Source organism: Panicum hallii, chromosome 6, assembly GCF_002211085.1.
Source record: "Panicum hallii strain FIL2 chromosome 6, PHallii_v3.1, whole genome shotgun sequence".
NCBI lineage: Eukaryota > Viridiplantae > Streptophyta > Magnoliopsida > Poales > Poaceae > Panicum > Panicum hallii.
Genome location: NC_038047.1, coordinates 39,453,625 through 39,469,905, shown reverse-complemented (window position 1 = coordinate 39,469,905; position 16,281 = coordinate 39,453,625). Strand labels below are relative to the sequence as shown.

Here is a 16,281-nt window from a genome sequence, read left to right as displayed (position 1 = left end):
TACACAACGACGATCCTAAGTTTCAGCGATTCTCAGATTATATTTTACAGATTCTAAACTATTCAGAATATAAATTATACTAAACACAAATGAAAATACAAAAACTATTCAAAACACAATTACTCTAAGAAATATTTCCTAGATTATAGTTATTTTCAAGTAATTATACGGCTAGAATGAGAATATACCTCCAAATCGATGTGTGAACAGGGCTTCGCCGCTTCCTCTTCTCTCTTCCTCTCCTCTCTTTCTTTTTTTTCTGATTTTTGCTGGATAAAATGAAATTTTTGGGGCAGGTTGAGGCTTATATAGCCGGAGGACCTCCCGCCCGACCAAAGGGCGGGATGCCCCTCAGGACCACATCCCGCCCGTTGGATGGGCGGGATGCCCCCGCAGGGACCTCTTCGCAAATAAGATAACTTTCTTATTTGCGAAGAGGCCCTCGGGGAACCTCCCACCCGCTGGATGGGCGGGAGGTCCCCGGCCCCATGCCTCGGGCGGGAGGTACCCATTTTTTAAAATATTCCCAACCGGCACCCCTTTTTCCAATTTTATTTTTTATCCCTTTTTTTTAAAAAAAGTCCAGCTCTGTCTACTCTAGCTGGGCCTCGCCGCCACTCCTCGTATAAATGGACTCACTGGGACAGGGCCGTTTCATTGCTCCGATGGGCCAGCTTAGGCCTGCTTAGCGCGCGGACTGGGCCGTTCTTTCTGTCTGGAACCTTTCCACCCTCACCACTACAAAGGAAGACCCGCCGCGCCGTCTCGGAAAGAGGGAGCAAAACCGCCCCCCACACGGCCACACAACAAGGCGTCACCCGCCGCGGCGCCGCTCCCACCCAAGCGAATCATTCTCTCCGCCAGCCGCGCTCCGCACGCCGTTTCCGGAGCCTTCCAGAAGGATCGGGGGAGGCATGGAGGCGCAGCTTTCGTGGGGGGCGGTGACGGCCATCTGGGAGGACCCGGCGGCGGTATCGGTGGCGGGGCTGCCGGTGGTGCTGCAGGTGATGAACCTGCGCCCGTGGCCGGACGCGCCGGGGTCGGGATGGCGCGCCATGCTACTCTCCGACGGCCACCACTTCATCTCCGCCGCCCTTCCCCCCTACGTGGCCGCCTCGCCAGCCGCCTTGGGCATGCGCGAGGGCGCCGTGGTCCACTTCCCCAACTTCGAGCTCAGAGTGGAAGTGCGAAAGAGGTGCGCATCGCTTCCACCTTGCTCGGGTCGTTTGGTTTTGTGGGAACAATTCGATGGCGAGTATCCGTGGCGTGATAGGAGTCGTATGGTGAAGATTCTGCTGACGAACCGTGAGGTGGTGCCCGGTGATTTTTTAGAATTCTGGTTGCTGTGCAGTTGACCAAGAGTTACGTGGGGACTGGGGAATGTTTAGGGTTCGTTGCTGTCGAAACCTGGTAGCATTATGACACTGCGCTGATAAACATGGTGCTTCTAGCGGCAAAGGTAGTTTGTGGTTCGCAATAGTCATTTGGTCTGTTGCCTCCTCAAGCAGTAGCACTCTGGTATTGATTTCAGCAGTAAGTTGCAGGGCGTAAATTGCTCTAATGCGGACTGTCTAATTGATTCTGGCTGTTTAGCGTTGATTCCATTCACTCCCTGTTGACTAGCTCGTGACATCTCCTCCTGTTTTTCAAATGAGTTTGATGCTTCTGTTTACCTACATCTTCAATATCATAGTAACCATATTGGTGGAAAGTGATTTTTGAGATGTGATGCCCATGTGGTAACAACTGAGGTAGTTTTATGATCAATTTCCCTCAATCATTTCGTTCTTATCATTGCTCATAAGATGGACCTTGTGTAAAATCCAGTTTATTCCTATAACCACGGCTTTCTCTAAAGCTAATTAACAAGGTAACAACATTATTGAAGGTGCCTATTGTTTAGATTTTCTGTTCTGTTACTTGAGTATTGCCAATCCAATGAACTCACCATCCTCTGTTATTTACGTTTTTCATATGCTATCTCTGGAATTCAGGCTCATAATCCCAAAAGAACTTGTAGTGCTGCAGACTGAATGGATTACAATAGGGAATCCCAAACTGTATCAGCCTGCCCACTGAGAAGGCAATCATGAAGAGTTGAATCCTCAATTAGCGTCCAGATCAGAATCGTCCAGTTCTTCCGAACTGAGCACTGGAGCCTATTCTGCTGGGCAAGGCTTGAAGGAGCTTTTGACACCGGGGGTGGTGGCAATGTTCGGGCAGCCTGTGATGCAGGTGGTCAGTGTGATGAGATCAGGGCAGGGAAATCTTGAGAAGTTCCATCTGGTCCTCTCCGATGGTGTGCACACACAGAATGCTACACTAGCATCCCACCTGAACCGCCTAGTCAAGAACAGTCACCTCCGGATGGGCACAATTGTCCGCCTCCTTGAGTTCATATGCAATAGCGTCCAGAATCCCAGGTGAGAATCTTTACTTTTTCTGCAATTGGATCCTTGTGCAATAAAGAGCTGGTGTTTGAGGTTTCTGGTTACCAGTGAGATGGCTCACAATAAATTATTTCTTAACTCCACTATGTGTACAGATATATAGCTCATATAAAAAAAATAATGGCATATCACATTTGGTTTTCTCTAACTGAATTAATCTTGCAACAATGCTCCATCCATCTCAAAATATAGCTACATTCAAATTTTGTCTCATAATATAGCTACTTTTAAGTTCCCAAGTATTTTTTTTTGTATGAGAGGTCTAAAATGTCCCTCCTTGCATGCAAATTAATTATGGCATGTAGATCTGCATGTAAGCTAAATAGAAAAGTAATAATTATTCTCTTGATTAGTGCATGGTAACTAAAGAAGGGTAATATAGACATTTGCTCTCCATCCTTAATCTGTCTGAAAAACTCTAGAAGTAGCTATATTATGGGATAGAGGGAGTATTTTTTATTTTGTATGCGTGATCTCAGCTTATACTATTGGTGTTACACCTAGGGCTAAGTTGTCATATACAGTGTTGCCACTAGAAGTCTTCTTGTTGTTTTGGTGCCTATGTGATTTCAGGGAGGGCTGGGCAGCATAGTGTAGTCCCTTTGCTCGTATGATGTTTTTCAGACAGATTAAGCTATATGATGTTTTGGACATTGTTTTAATCACTAATATGAAACTTTGACTGCTATCTTTTGTATGAAAAGGATTACAAAAAACAGTTGTTATTATATTTATGCAGGACTAACACTCAAAGCAGTGTTACATGTATTTGCCAGAGCTCCTGGTTTTCTTAGCCATAAGGCTGATCACTTAGAAACTGCATTTGGTCGACAGGGACATATTATTAAAGTGGAAAACCGGCTATCCTTTGATAGGGATAGATGGATTTCTTTTTTTCCCTAAAAGTGATAATTTTAAGGCTGCATAGTTTAAACTTCTAGTGTCAACTTACTTTTGGTCGAATGCTCTATTGCTATTCTATAAGTTCTATTGCTACTCCTCTATATATAAGTTCCCCAACTCAATGTCACAGCATTTGGAGGCTCATGTGCCAGTGTTTCAAAGGCGACCCTGGGTTCGCCTGGACACCTAGGCAATGCCTTTGAAACACTGTCATGTGCTCAGTTTAGTATTTTCTTGAGTTCTGGTTCTGGCTGATCATAGAAATCTTTTATAACTGGGTTTATTTCTCAAAAAAGTGTTTTATGGTAGAGCATGAAGAATATTACACTTAAATATGAGGAATATATTTATGGTATGATTTATCGATTGGTAACTTTGGTACTGTTTCTAGAGTACTACTTGTCTAACGAATTCACAAGACTTCACTTACTTTTTTTCTTCTGTCATCTTCTGAAATCAGTATGGTCAGTGTTGTCCAACTTGAAGTACTTCAGACAGATTGTGAACTGATTGGAAGATCAAAAGCATATGAACAACCTTATGGCCTCCAGGTTAAACGTGGTGAACTATATCATGGATCAGTGCCCAATTATGCTCAACCAGATAGTGCATCCTATTCTAGTGGTGAAGGTTTGAAGTGGCTCCTGACTCAGGGTGCCGTAGAGGCAATGTTGGAGAGTAAAATGGCTGTGGAGCAGCAGCCAGTGATGCAGGTGGTTGATGTCTCAACAGTGTCTAGAGGCAAGATCACTGTGTATTGCGTTTTGCTCTCTGATGGTGTCTACCAGGAACACGCCCTTCTCTGTCCCGACGTATACCCCCTGGCTGAGCTCCGTAATGGTTCCATAGTTCGTATTCTCAAGTTCAAGTTCAATACACTCAACAGTGACACCCGCATTAATTACAAGTATGGGCTCCTTATCCTCTCAAATAAATTATTCAACAGCATGTAAATTTTTTGTCAGCATCTTGGTTTTATTAATGTTACATACTATCATCTGCACTTGAATAATATTATAGTTATGTAAAATTGTACTTGTGCAAGACAGAAAGAATTTATCCTTGCCTGTGTGCATGTGCACGCGCACATCATTGGGAGTATAACACGTCCTGATCATCTTTAATTCCCAGGCCTACCGATTTGTCGCTTTAATTTAGACAAATAAACTCAGCTTTATCTAACCTAATGTGCCTTGTTGGCTTCAAAATTCAGGGCTTTCATTGTGAAGCTGGAGATTCTTCAAATGGAATGCAAGCTAATAGGAAGACCCAGATTCCACGAGCGTGGACTAAAGCATAAAGAAAAGGAACCATATCTTAAACATGCTGCAAATGTCCCACCTTTACCTGAGCAAAGCTACCTCAGTGTCCTGGGTGCGTCAGAAGATGCGACAAAATTGAGCGATCAATTTCATCCTGGGTACAAATCCATGCCTGATTGATCAGATACTTCACGTGCTGAATTTTCTCTTGTTGATATAGTGGCTGGAATTTTTGCTGACACGGTTGGATCTGTTGTCTTGTTGAACATGCTGTCACGCAGAAGAAACTCCCGACGATGTTACCTGGGAAGCGTATCTGACCTATGTTCATTAGTAATTTCCTATACTAGGGTTCTATTGCTGATTGCTGGCTTGCTGCATTTGCGACGTGTTACACTGTTACTGTTTTCCAAGAGAGGCTACTGCTTACAGTTGCTGCATTTGCGACGTGTTACTGATTTCCACTTCACTATCGATTATTGTGTAATCGATTTGCTAAAAATGGTTGATGTTTCATAATCATTGGAAATTCAAAAGCGCCAAGAAAGGCGCCGAGCACCAAAACGAGCTTTCGAAATAGGATTTTTGCCGAGGAAACAGGAACCAGAGGTTCAAGAACTCTTATTTTGACGCTTCGTTTAAAATACTGCCCAAATGGTATAGCCCGTGGCTCAAGCCTATTGTCCCGCCATTTCCAAAACGAGACTGCTGCAGATATTTTTGGGATCTTTATGTTGACAAATCCAGAGCGTGCTGCGGCTAGTGCTGGGTAGACGCTGCAAGTCCTTGCCAGCCTTGAAGGCTAGCAGCTTTAAGACAGGGCATGCAGAAAAGAATATTGTCTGAATCCTATACAATTTACGAAATAAACTCTTTTACTGCTGTAAATATTTTACCGGTTTGTCAAGTATCTGATCCACAAGTGCTCATGATCGAACTCTACATTTTCAGTGGTAACGGCTCTTGAACTTACTAGCAAGTGAACATTCCTTATTTTACATCAAAAGATTGTACACACTATTCTATGCTACACGCCTGAGCTCGGAACAATAAACCGAGTAAAAGTACATAAGGTTACACAAAACAACTATAGTCGCAGTAAGAAACAGATGGTGGTACAACCATTGGCTAAGCCAGTCAAAAAGGGGCCTGGCGTGCATCCTAAGACAGTAATGCAAGACGCTCAGGCTGTAGGTCAAGGTGACGCCGGTCAAGACCTTAGCGGTCCAGACCATCCACTTGAGCACCGGAGGCCACGCCGGCGACCTGAGCACCGTCTCCGGGAACGCCAGGAGCGCCACGCCCACGACCAGGAGCGCCACGCCGAGCACGGCCGTCGCGAAGTTGGCGCGCCAGTAGAGGTCGTAGTGCATCAGCTCCAAGTCCCCGGCGCCGGCGCAGGCGGCAGCGCTGGCACCGTGGCAGGGTAGCAGGTAGTACATCGTGGTGATGCCGGCATTGAGGACGGCGACGAAGATCGCCGACATCGCCGTGGGGAGGTCGACCAGCGGCTGGTCGTGGGGAGCCCCCGGACGGAGGAAGTCGAGCGCCATGGTCAGCAACTCAAGAGCTGCGTGCGTGGATGTTTGAGCTGTGGGTTTGCGTCTTTGCGAAGCGGTGGGGTTGGAGCCCCATTTTTATAAGCCGTTGGTCAGCTACGAGGCGTCGCCGCCGTGCATGGCAGGTTCAGGTTGGGTTCGCAGCCTTTTTTTATTTTTTGAAACGAACGAAAGTTCTCAGCGTGTTGCTGGGGCGCTGGGTGGATTTTTGCCAACGTCGCGGAGACATGGGACATAGGCCGGCCGTGCCGGTCGCACCAAGCCAGACAGCCAGCTAGTGCATCCGCTCGCTTTCAGCGGCTTTTACTATGTCTGTGCGGCGTTCTTTGGAAAATTGAAACAAAGGGTGTGGATAGGGGCGTCACAGCGAAAGGGGAAACAGGGGAGCAAGTTCGATCAGAAACTTGGATTTGAGAACGGGACGTGTTTACCGGAAATGTTAGGGTCCGCATAAGTGAAGCCAACGAGCGCTCTGAGCATATCCACCACCATCATCATTCATTCAGCGGAAGCAAAGCCCATAACGATCCATTTAGTTGGTTGCGGCTCAATTAGCTATTAGTTTCGTTTTCTATTTCTTTCTTTCTTTGTTTCAGTCTTTTCTTTATTTTACCTCCGTCCAATATAAGCGAGATTCAACCTGCTTGCATAATTTGCTCCACGTATGTTCATGTTTTTTCCAATTGAAAAGTTGTGGCGTTTTCCCTCCGAAACAATTCTTACTTTTAGTAGAAAGGAAAATTACCATACTAATATAATAATGGAAATGGAAATGAAAATACGTCATATAAGCATGGTGTTTTACATGAAAATACCTCAAAAAATGCTACTATCCGACTAATCGAACCTAAACAGGAATCTGACCACCCTCCCTCTTATGTTTTTTTAACGAAAAGAGTTAGCGGGCAGCTTTTTCCCTAAATTCAGATATGCATGATTGATCGAGGTGCTTAATTTCTTTAACCCCAACACATATTTTTTTTACATTTTGTTAAATATTTTATGTTTTTTCTTATGAAGCTAGATATTTTTTTATCCTCAACCAGGAATAATATTTTTATAAATAATAAAACTAGAACACTTTTCTTCTTAACCAATTTTCTCATGAAGCTAGAAAAATTTTCTCTGAAACAATTTTAACGCTCCGCTCCAAACGTGTCCTACTTACTACTATATTGCTGCATTTGGGCGCATCATGCTCCAGCTCCAGCTGCTCGCCACCCGGTTTGCCCCTCGTCCGTTGGACCCTAAGCCATCATTGTCCACACCGCCGTGTGCGTGCCAACCCAACGGAAAACATCGTTGACACATGCTGATTCCCTTCAATCTATGTCTTGGGAGGGATTGAGGTAGAAATTTAGTTCATTTTTCCCTCTAATCCGCACCACACCTATTGGGAGGGAATGGATTTATCTATCCAAATAAAACCTGAATGTATCGGCTGTGGAAATTGAAGCTTGGAGCCATGTTTCCGTCCAGTTAATCCAGCACAATTATTATTTTTAGTCCAGATCACATCGGATATTTGGATGCTAATTAGAAAGACTAAATATAAGCTAACTGTAAAATCAATTGTATAAATAAAAACTAATTCATGAGATGAATCTATTAAGCCTAATTAATCCATCAGTAGCCCATGTTTACCGTAGCATATATTCACTGTAGCACAACGTTATCAAATCATGGACTAATTAGGTTTAATGGATTCGTCTCGTGAATTAGCCTTTATTTGGGCAATGGACTTTATAACTAATCTATATTTAATATTTCTAAATGATGTTCAAAAATTCGATGTGACAGAACTGAAGTTTAGTCTTGAGAAACAAACAGCCCCTAAACCGCAAGACAACAAACAGGCCCTAAGCCGCAAGACGTTTTTGTCAAAAGCAAAATTATTGACCCGCCAACAACCGCTCTGATATGATAATACACAAGCAGAATTTTCTGTGCCAGTACAGTTCTGGTTGATCATGGTGAAACTATAGGAGATAGTGACCTTCCATGATTTTCCGCATGATAATGCATCTACGACGCGGTCAGTGCAGTGCTTATCAGGGACGGATGATAGAGATCGCGGCACTGGATGATGTTGGCGATCATCATTACTAATTTTCCTCTAGATGTTGAAGTGAACAGAACTACTATCATGAATTCTGATGAAGACGATGCTGCCGTCGCGGAACTCGATTTGTTAGACCTTGGAGGTCTTGAGGAGGATGCAGAGGTCGTGCGCGAACGCGGTGATCGCGATGGTCTCGGTGACCCCGGTTAGGTGCTCGACGGCCACCTCGACGGCCGGCGGCGCGCGCGCGGGCGGGTGCAGCGCCACGGAGGCGGCCCCGAGGAGCATCCCGAGGAACAGCGCGGCGGAGTTGAGCCACAGCGCCCTCGCCTCCATCGCCGCCTCCGCCGGGCACTGCTGCTGCTGCGGCCGGCCGCCGCCGGAAGCAGAGACGCACTGCGTGGACGACACCAACAGCGCGAGCCCCGCGACGGCCACCGAGATGGCGCACTTGGCGGCGCGGGCGGGCGGCGCCGCGGCGCCGTTGGCCAGGGAGGCGCGCGCGTTCGCCGGGAGCGCGAAGGGGAGGTACCGGCCGAGGAGGAGGATGACGGAGAAGGCGACGAAGAACGGCACGTCCATTGCTGCGCTTGCGTCGGCTTTGGCGCTGGGCTTCCAAACTTGCAGTGGCGGTTGGTGGGAGAAGCTCCAAATGCCCGCCGTTATAAAACGGTCAGCCAGATTCGTAGTTGCATTGCGAAAATGTTGCCGCGTAAGGTAGGAGATGACGAGACGACCTCGACGGGGTCGTCGCCGAGCCGCGGTTGGAACATTGGCGAGCGGGCAGCTCGCGCGCGCCGGCGACGCGGGTTAAGCGCGTTTGCTCGACGTATGCTACGGCTCAAGAAGTGGCTGGGTTGCATGAACTCAGTTTTGTTTCTCTGAAACTCGACGAGAAATAGTACTCGACATGGTTACAGTCACTTGGTCGAAACCATGCATGAAAAGTTCAAATGAGATCAATTAGCTAGATGGTGTGAAGATTCGGTCTTGGATCTGGATCGGACGTTGGCATCGCAGTTGACTGAGAGTTTGAGGTGAAAACGAAACGTTGGATGCTGGAACATTCGGAGATCAATTTCTGTCTGTCAGTTTGTTTGGCCAAGCTGAAGAGCAGTGGCAACGATGGCACAGTCATTTTCAACTTCATAGTTGTGTAGTTGCACGGGTGGAGCTAGAAAATTAGCAGGAGGACCAGATGGTGACAAATGAATTATTAGGGAAAAGTTTATTTTACACTATTCAACTGTCACAAAAGTTTGATTTTCAGTTTTAGCTACAAAATCGGATAAAAGTGACCATCCAACTATTGAAACTGGGTAAATTTGGCCTCTTGTTGGTTTCAAAGGTGGTTTTTCATTTTATGAAAATTAACAAATTCAAGTTTAATCTAAAAGAATATAAATGATTTATTTAAATTATAAAAATATGAAACTAGCATCAATATTTTCTAAAACTGAAACCTATCCTTGTTAGTTATTTTAATCCAATTCATTTCTAACTTTATGATTATATTTGTGCCTATTTTTTTAATAAATAAGACATAAATAGAGCACCAACTGATAGGTTATATTTTAGAAAAAATTTTGGTACCAATTTCATATTTTTTATAATTTCAAATGAATTAGATTTACATTTTAACTAAAAATATTTTTAACTTATAAAAAAACCGCCTTTGCAACATCCAAGGACCCAAATTTACCTGGTTTAAATAGTTGGATGGTCCCTGTTATCCGATTTTGTAGTTGAAGGTTAAAACTTGGACTATCCTGCTAGTTTGAGGGTGAAAATTGGGCTCTTTCTGAATTTTATGATGACCAAATTTAAAATTTTTTCGATGATTTATATGTTTATTAAAATTTATGCATACCGATGGAACGGGATACATTTAACATAGGGGGGCTTGAACCCCCTCAAACCCACCTCCATGCTACCTTGCGGCCGCAGATCAAATTGACCAAGAATAAGGGTATACCCACAAAGAGCATCATTAACTGGGAAGACCCAAAGAAACTTTCATAGCTCAAGTAACACATTCACTTAGCAATTTTCACGACCTAGTGAGCCCAGGCAAGTACTGAACTATCTGTTGCATGCTTATAAACAAGTTACAACTAAATTATAACTGTACGCTTCGCTACGATATTCACTACATGCGCAGAGGAAATCGCAAGGCAGCGAGGCAGACCAAGACGAGTGTGGTGGAGATCGCGCGACGGCAAGCTTGCCAAGGATGGGTCCGGCAGCGATCACGGAGGGAATCGGCGAGGAGACGTGGATGGCGTGATGGGGGAGAATAGGGTTGCATAAGGGAGGGCGGCCGATGTGATACGAAGGAGAAGGCCGAGGAGGTTGTTGACCGAGCGTAGGGGGATGGGGAGGTCAGGATGGATCGTGACAATTAGGGAGAAAATGTTAAAGGAAAAATGAGATAGTTACCATATTACCTTTTTAATTATTAATATTACATCAATGATGGGAGAAACTCATAAGGAAAAGTGCCTCGAGGTACCGCAGCTACTTCCCAATCATCGTAACACAGCTCTGACAATATAATGTAAAGAAAAAACTCGATGCCAGTTCAACAAAATGATTAGCATGTTAGTATATAAAGGGGCAGACTTACCCTAAAATCTAAGTAAGGCCATGCTAGTGCATGTGTCTAACTCCAGTGAAAATAAAAAAAAACTGAGGGGAGCGTATGCCCTCATGTGCCTTTCGTGAGTTCAGTCTAGTCAGGATCATAATAATATACCTCTTCTAAACCATCTTATCTAATTTTTAGCATGTCGTTGTTGGAACCTTATGATCATCTGAGATCACTAAACCAAAAACAACCTACTATAAATACTTGATCATGCCGAATTGGAATTGAAGACGGTTCAAAGATAAACCCGAATCCATGATCATATCAACTATCAACATAGGTGGCCTAGTTTTGAAAAAAAAAACCCAGAAAACGTACCTCTATGGGCATTCCAGAGTCCAGACATCTCCACACAACTCCAGTACAAAGATCATGGACGAGCGGCGATCCAACTAACAACTCAACAGACAACACTACAGCTACTGGTGGTTCGTGGAGCTCCGCTAACGTACGCTAATGCATCGGGCTTCTCTGATTACTACGGATTAAAAGGCTACCGCGTAAGGTATGTCGTAGTAGAACACGACGAGAAGACCTGGACAGGGTCGACGGGTCGTCGCCACGCCGTGGTTATCTCGGCGGCCGGACACAGTCCACACGGACACGGCGAACAGAGTCGAGCTCCCTGCGCGGGCTACGCGCGTTGCTCAACGTACGGTGTGGTTTAGAAACGGTGGTTGTGTTGCATGGCATGAGAGAGAGAGAGAGAGAGAGAGATCTAGAGAGAGAGGGAGAGAGGGAGGGAGGGAGGGAGGGAGGGGGGGAGAGAAAGAGATCTGGAGAGAGAGAGTAGCGTGTACATGGTGCAAGGATACGTTTACTTGGTCGATGCGACAAGGCCGTGAGCTGTTTGCGTGTGTGATGACTACGCCGTAGAGAAAGCTCAGAAACGGCACTGTCTGTTCACTCGGTCCTGGGTCGTTGACATTGCGGTTGACTCCCGGTAGTTTCAGAATCTTGAGGTGAAAATGAAACGTTGGAGAATGGAGCGTTCATAGATTATTTCTGTCATTTATTTTGTGGTGCAATAGTATGATCGTGTTTTTCAAGTTTTAGAGTTTCTACACCGAAAACAAAGCCTCGATAGAAACAGAGCACCGCAAGCTATGGTTCAGTCTACTGAATTTTCATCTGAACATTTGGCGCCCAGGCTAATTCTTTACACTGAATTCACACACGAGCAAAGTTTCACCCACATCAGATGCCATATAATTCAACACAAAACAAAAAAGAAGAAGAGTAACAACCACACTCATTAGCTACTAGTACTACTACAGTAACAATCTAATCTACCTAGCACAGGCACCCACCGGCGCAGCAGGGGTTGTTACCGCACGGCGGGCACCGGCACCCTCCCCTGCACCGGGGGCAGGAGCACAAGCAGCCGCAGGAGCACTCCGGGCACGACGGAGCCGCCGCCGGGCCGCCGAGGCACGATCCGCGGCAGCAGGCCCCCTTGCCCCGGCAGGACGGCTCCCCCTCGCAGCACGCCGACTGGCACTTGCAGCAGGGATGCCGCAGGCCGCTGCAGCACGACGACAGGCACCGGCCGACGGCGCCGAGGCAGCCGCAGCACCGGGGGCAGGAGCACGGGCCGCCGGCGCAGCTGCAGTCACCGGAACAGCAGCCGCTGCACGGCGGTTGGCAGTGGCCGCCGCAGCCCGGCTTGCAGCTGCAGGCGCCGCAGCACGAGGGGGCCTTCGGACAGCTGCAGCTCGGCGTACAGCACACCGTGTCGCGGCCGGCGCAGCAAGAGCGGCCGAAGCAGCCTGGCGCATTGAGCTTGGGCAGGCAGCAGCACAGGCATGAGAAGCATGTGTGCAATTTTGATCTGCACAGTATTACGTTTGGTCTGAAAATGGCAACAGTTCAACTGTGCAAGAAATGCTGTATGGAAATGGTACATTTTGAGCTTTGGGAGGACGACATATAGGCTTCGCCAAGGCTGCAAAAATGATTTAAAGCCACCACTATACCAGATGTCAGTAGCTTTACCTTTTCCGACATATCCGTGGAGTCACTTTGCCGGTGTGCGGGTGTGACACGAGAAACTGCAAAACTTTTGCTCTTTTGCACTTTTTTTTGCACTTTTGGATCCAAACATCCCAAAGTGCAAAAGAGCAAATGCTACCGTAATTTTGCTAATTATGGATTAATTAGGCTTAATAGATTCGTCTCGTCATTTAGTCCTCATCTATGTAATTAGTTTTTTAATTAAACTATATTTAATACTTCTAATTAGCGTCCAAACATCTGATGTGACAGGAGCAAAAATTTTACCATTTGCCCTTTTACCATTTGCCCTTGGATCCGAACAGCACCTAAGTTTTAAATTCTAATATTTTTTTAAGACCCAGTCTAGAATTGATTCCATTCTAATAATTATAATTCAGATATAAATTAATTAAGCTAATATAGTTGTACGTGGAATATATTTGTATATTATTGTTGGCTATATGGGAGAGATACCTATGTACTGCACTTTTACTATAGGGAAGCGAGTCGAAAAGTGTGCTATAAGTTGTATATTAGAAACATAACGTAACGATATATAGAATCAATTTCCATCTTTTACCTCATGAATTTAAAATAAATTTATATATATACTTTGGAATGTGGAATGCCGCATTCCATAATAAATAGTCTACCTATTAAGGTATCCAAACAGGCCTAAAAGAAATTCTAATACTACCCCAACGTTATCAAATTCTAGTACTAAAATTCTGACAAAACAGGTTTCGAGGATGGAAATTCAGTCATTTCTAGCCGTAATGGAAGTTCAGTTCTACAACAACAGTGTAGACTAAACTTTGAATCTTGTAAGGATCGATTATATTCTTTGATAAATACTACTGAATTTAAAAGTAATGTTAATTTACATATTTGAGCAGAAACATGGCATCAAATTATCCGGCATTACTGTGCAATATAATGGCTTTTGCCTCTACTTGAAATTGATGGACTGTTTACTTGTCAGTGCTTCATCACATCTTCAAATCAGTGTCATTTCTAGTGTTTCGTAGTGTGAAAAAACAATTAAAAAGCTTAAACCATGAGTCCAACATAGTTTCCAGTGGAAGAACGAGGTACCTGATCCACGGATAGAGGCTGCAAGATCCATGTTTCCTTTTGCTTCTGCAAGCAGCAGAGGCAGCAAAAAAAAAAAAGGAGACACTGATAAGCAGCATCAACGAAAGACCCGGCTGACATGCGAGAATCAAGTTAAGAACTCATACACTGGTATCATCGGATCGGCCTTCTCGCCGACGAACTCGGTGACACTGTCAGGAATTACCAGAAAGCATTAGCAACTTGGTGAGCAGAACATTGGTAATTCAGGGTACACAGAGAGAGACATAACACTGCTAATTCTTGATATACTGCTACCAGCATTTATCCTCCATCCTCAAAGGGGAATAAAAATGGAATCTGATCCATGTTAGAACAGTCCAAATGTGGAGCATGGGACCACCATCACAAAATACAATTATTACGGAGCAAACGTTCAAGAAAATCACATTGTACATGTCGCTGTTCATGTGAGGCTGTTTCCTATCAAGAGGGAATGTGTGGGGTCAAGGAATATCTAGCCACAAGAGAAGATATATATTTCTTTTTTTATCTATTTAATTCTCTTAACAAATGAAGAGTTAAATTCTAGGACTTCATCACTATAACTGCACATTTCTTAAAAAAAATCAGGAAATATAATCAAGAACAACAATTCTAAATAAGATAACACTGGCTTGTCTTTTATGTAAAAGAAAAAAAAACAATGGCATGGAGCATGAAAGTAGTATGAACAAGAAGGCGGCTACTCTGGCCGCTTGCCCATCGGAGGCAAACATTGCAAACAATCATAGCAAGAGGTCAGCGATAAGGTTGCAGCTCCAGACGAGAAAAGCGGAGGGAGGGAGCGAGAGCGTTACTCTTTGCAGCAGCGCGAGACCGGCTGAATCCGCTCGAGCCCCTGTATCTCTTGCTGCAAAAAGGCGAGTAGTCCCCGTCAGTTGATCAGTCGGGCATCAGTTGATCAGGCCGCACGACGCAGCCGCGAAGTGCAGGCCGGGAGAGAGGCAGACATGGTCCGTGGTGCAAGCGCTGCTCCCCGTCCATGTGCCATGAATGGAAGAGCGCAGGCAAGGCAAGCAATGCGCTGCAGGCCTGCAGCAGAGCGGGCTCGTCTGGCCATTGATTGCCATGCCGTGCCGATGCAAGAACGCCATGGCCCATGGCTGATGATGGCTCGTTGAGCGCCAAAGATCCGAGAGCCTTTTCTTATCGCTAGTAGCGGGAGATATCGACACCCCGAGCTTGTTTAAAGGTGCAGACTGCAGAGTGACAACGCTACAAACTAGGGAGAATGTGACTAATCGTAGTAGTAGCCAGATGCATGACGAGCATCGCGCTAATTAAGCTGAAAAAAAACTCATCTCTTTTTTCTAGGGCAACAAATAGGCTTATAGCATTGGCTCATGGTGTTCCCCTTCTATCGGCAAGACTCCTTCCATCACAAAAGAAAATCTTGGGAAGAACACCAAGGAGGGCAGGAGGCCATGGCCATGGGTGACAAAGCATATGCTAGTCCGTACGGCGTGACACGTCCGAGCAGCCGAGGGGATCCTGTCGCGCCTCGGGACTCGCGACGAACTCCCACTCCCACTGTCCCTGGACCCGACACGGATGAAGAACTCGCATCGCACGCACGCACTTTCTCCCTGAGATTTTCCTCCGGTCCCGATGCGCTACCGCCGCCTCGCGCTTCCCAATCCCGCATGGGCGCATGGGCCGGCGGCCGCCGGCGAACGAATGAACAAAGAGGGAGAAGAGACTGGAGGTGGGTACCTCGAGGAAGCCGACCTCCCGGTTGAGGATCTGCACCTCGAGCTGCAGCCGGCGGCGCCCGCACAGGTCCGGGTACCTCGGCGGTGACCTGGGCCGCGGCGCCTCCCCCATCCCTCCTCGGCCGCCGCCGCCGCCTCACTCGCGCGAAACCTATCGACCAACGGCCAAATCAAACCTACGATGCTAGCTAGCTACCTACGCTGTGGCCTGGGCGCCTGGCCGTGTCGCGCGGGTCCGCTCAGGGGGAAGTGCGCGCGCGCGCGAGAGAGAGACAGCGCGAGGCTGGCGCGGCGGCTGGGGGTGAGAAGGGTGGCGGCCGGCCGGGCGGCGGCTGCTTATAAACCGGCTCGCCTGGGCCGTGGCCGGGGACTGACCGGCTCGCGAGCTCTCGGGCCTGGGGCGCGAGAGGGGGCGCAGTTCGGGGCGACCCGGCCGGGACCGCCTGCTGCGGCCGCGCCAAGGTAAGCAAGCATTGGACCTCGGGCTCGGCGGCGGGGACCCCCGTGCGCAGCACCAGCACTGGCCTGCGCCGCGCTGCGGCTCGCCGGCTCGG

At 46.6% G+C, this 16,281-nt stretch overlaps 3 protein-coding genes across 6 annotated transcripts; 1 reads left to right on the top strand and 2 right to left on the bottom strand.

Annotated features, from left to right (window-relative positions):
• The first annotated feature begins 800 nt into the window (after window positions 1-800).
• LOC112897683 (replication protein A 70 kDa DNA-binding subunit C-like) lies at window positions 801-5,040 on the top strand. 4 transcript variants are annotated; one of them, XM_025966034.1, is made up of 5 exons: window positions 801-1,195; window positions 1,995-2,192; window positions 2,264-2,423; window positions 3,814-4,260; window positions 4,567-5,040. In XM_025966034.1, the coding sequence occupies exons 3-5, from the start codon at window positions 2,368-2,370 to the stop codon at window positions 4,793-4,795; spliced, it is 732 nt and encodes a 243-aa protein (XP_025821819.1). In that variant the 5' UTR covers window positions 801-1,195; window positions 1,995-2,192; window positions 2,264-2,367; the 3' UTR covers window positions 4,796-5,040. The 4 variants fall into 4 exon arrangements, 3 of the variants coding, with proteins under 3 accessions (XP_025821819.1, XP_025821822.1, XP_025821820.1); XR_003229715.1 differs by lacking the exons at window positions 3,814-4,260; window positions 4,567-5,040 and having other exon boundaries at window positions 2,264-2,682; XM_025966035.1 differs by lacking the exons at window positions 801-1,195; window positions 1,995-2,192 and having other exon boundaries at window positions 2,265-2,423; window positions 3,190-4,260.
• Window positions 5,041-7,876: 2,836 nt separating this feature from the next.
• LOC112897914 lies at window positions 7,877-9,008 on the bottom strand. Its single transcript, XM_025966317.1, has one exon. The coding sequence runs from the start codon at window positions 8,816-8,818 to the stop codon at window positions 8,366-8,368; it is 453 nt and encodes a 150-aa protein (XP_025822102.1). The 5' UTR covers window positions 8,819-9,008; the 3' UTR covers window positions 7,877-8,365.
• Window positions 9,009-12,018: 3,010 nt separating this feature from the next.
• Window positions 12,019-15,917, bottom strand: LOC112897500 (keratin-associated protein 5-4-like). The gene is made up of 5 exons (XM_025965807.1): window positions 15,729-15,917; window positions 14,813-14,865; window positions 14,120-14,164; window positions 13,974-14,018; window positions 12,019-12,714 (listed from the first exon to the last, which is right to left on the bottom strand). The coding sequence occupies exons 1-5, from the start codon at window positions 15,837-15,839 to the stop codon at window positions 12,177-12,179; spliced, it is 792 nt and encodes a 263-aa protein (XP_025821592.1). The 5' UTR covers window positions 15,840-15,917; the 3' UTR covers window positions 12,019-12,176.
• Window positions 15,918-16,281: the final 364 nt, after the last annotated feature.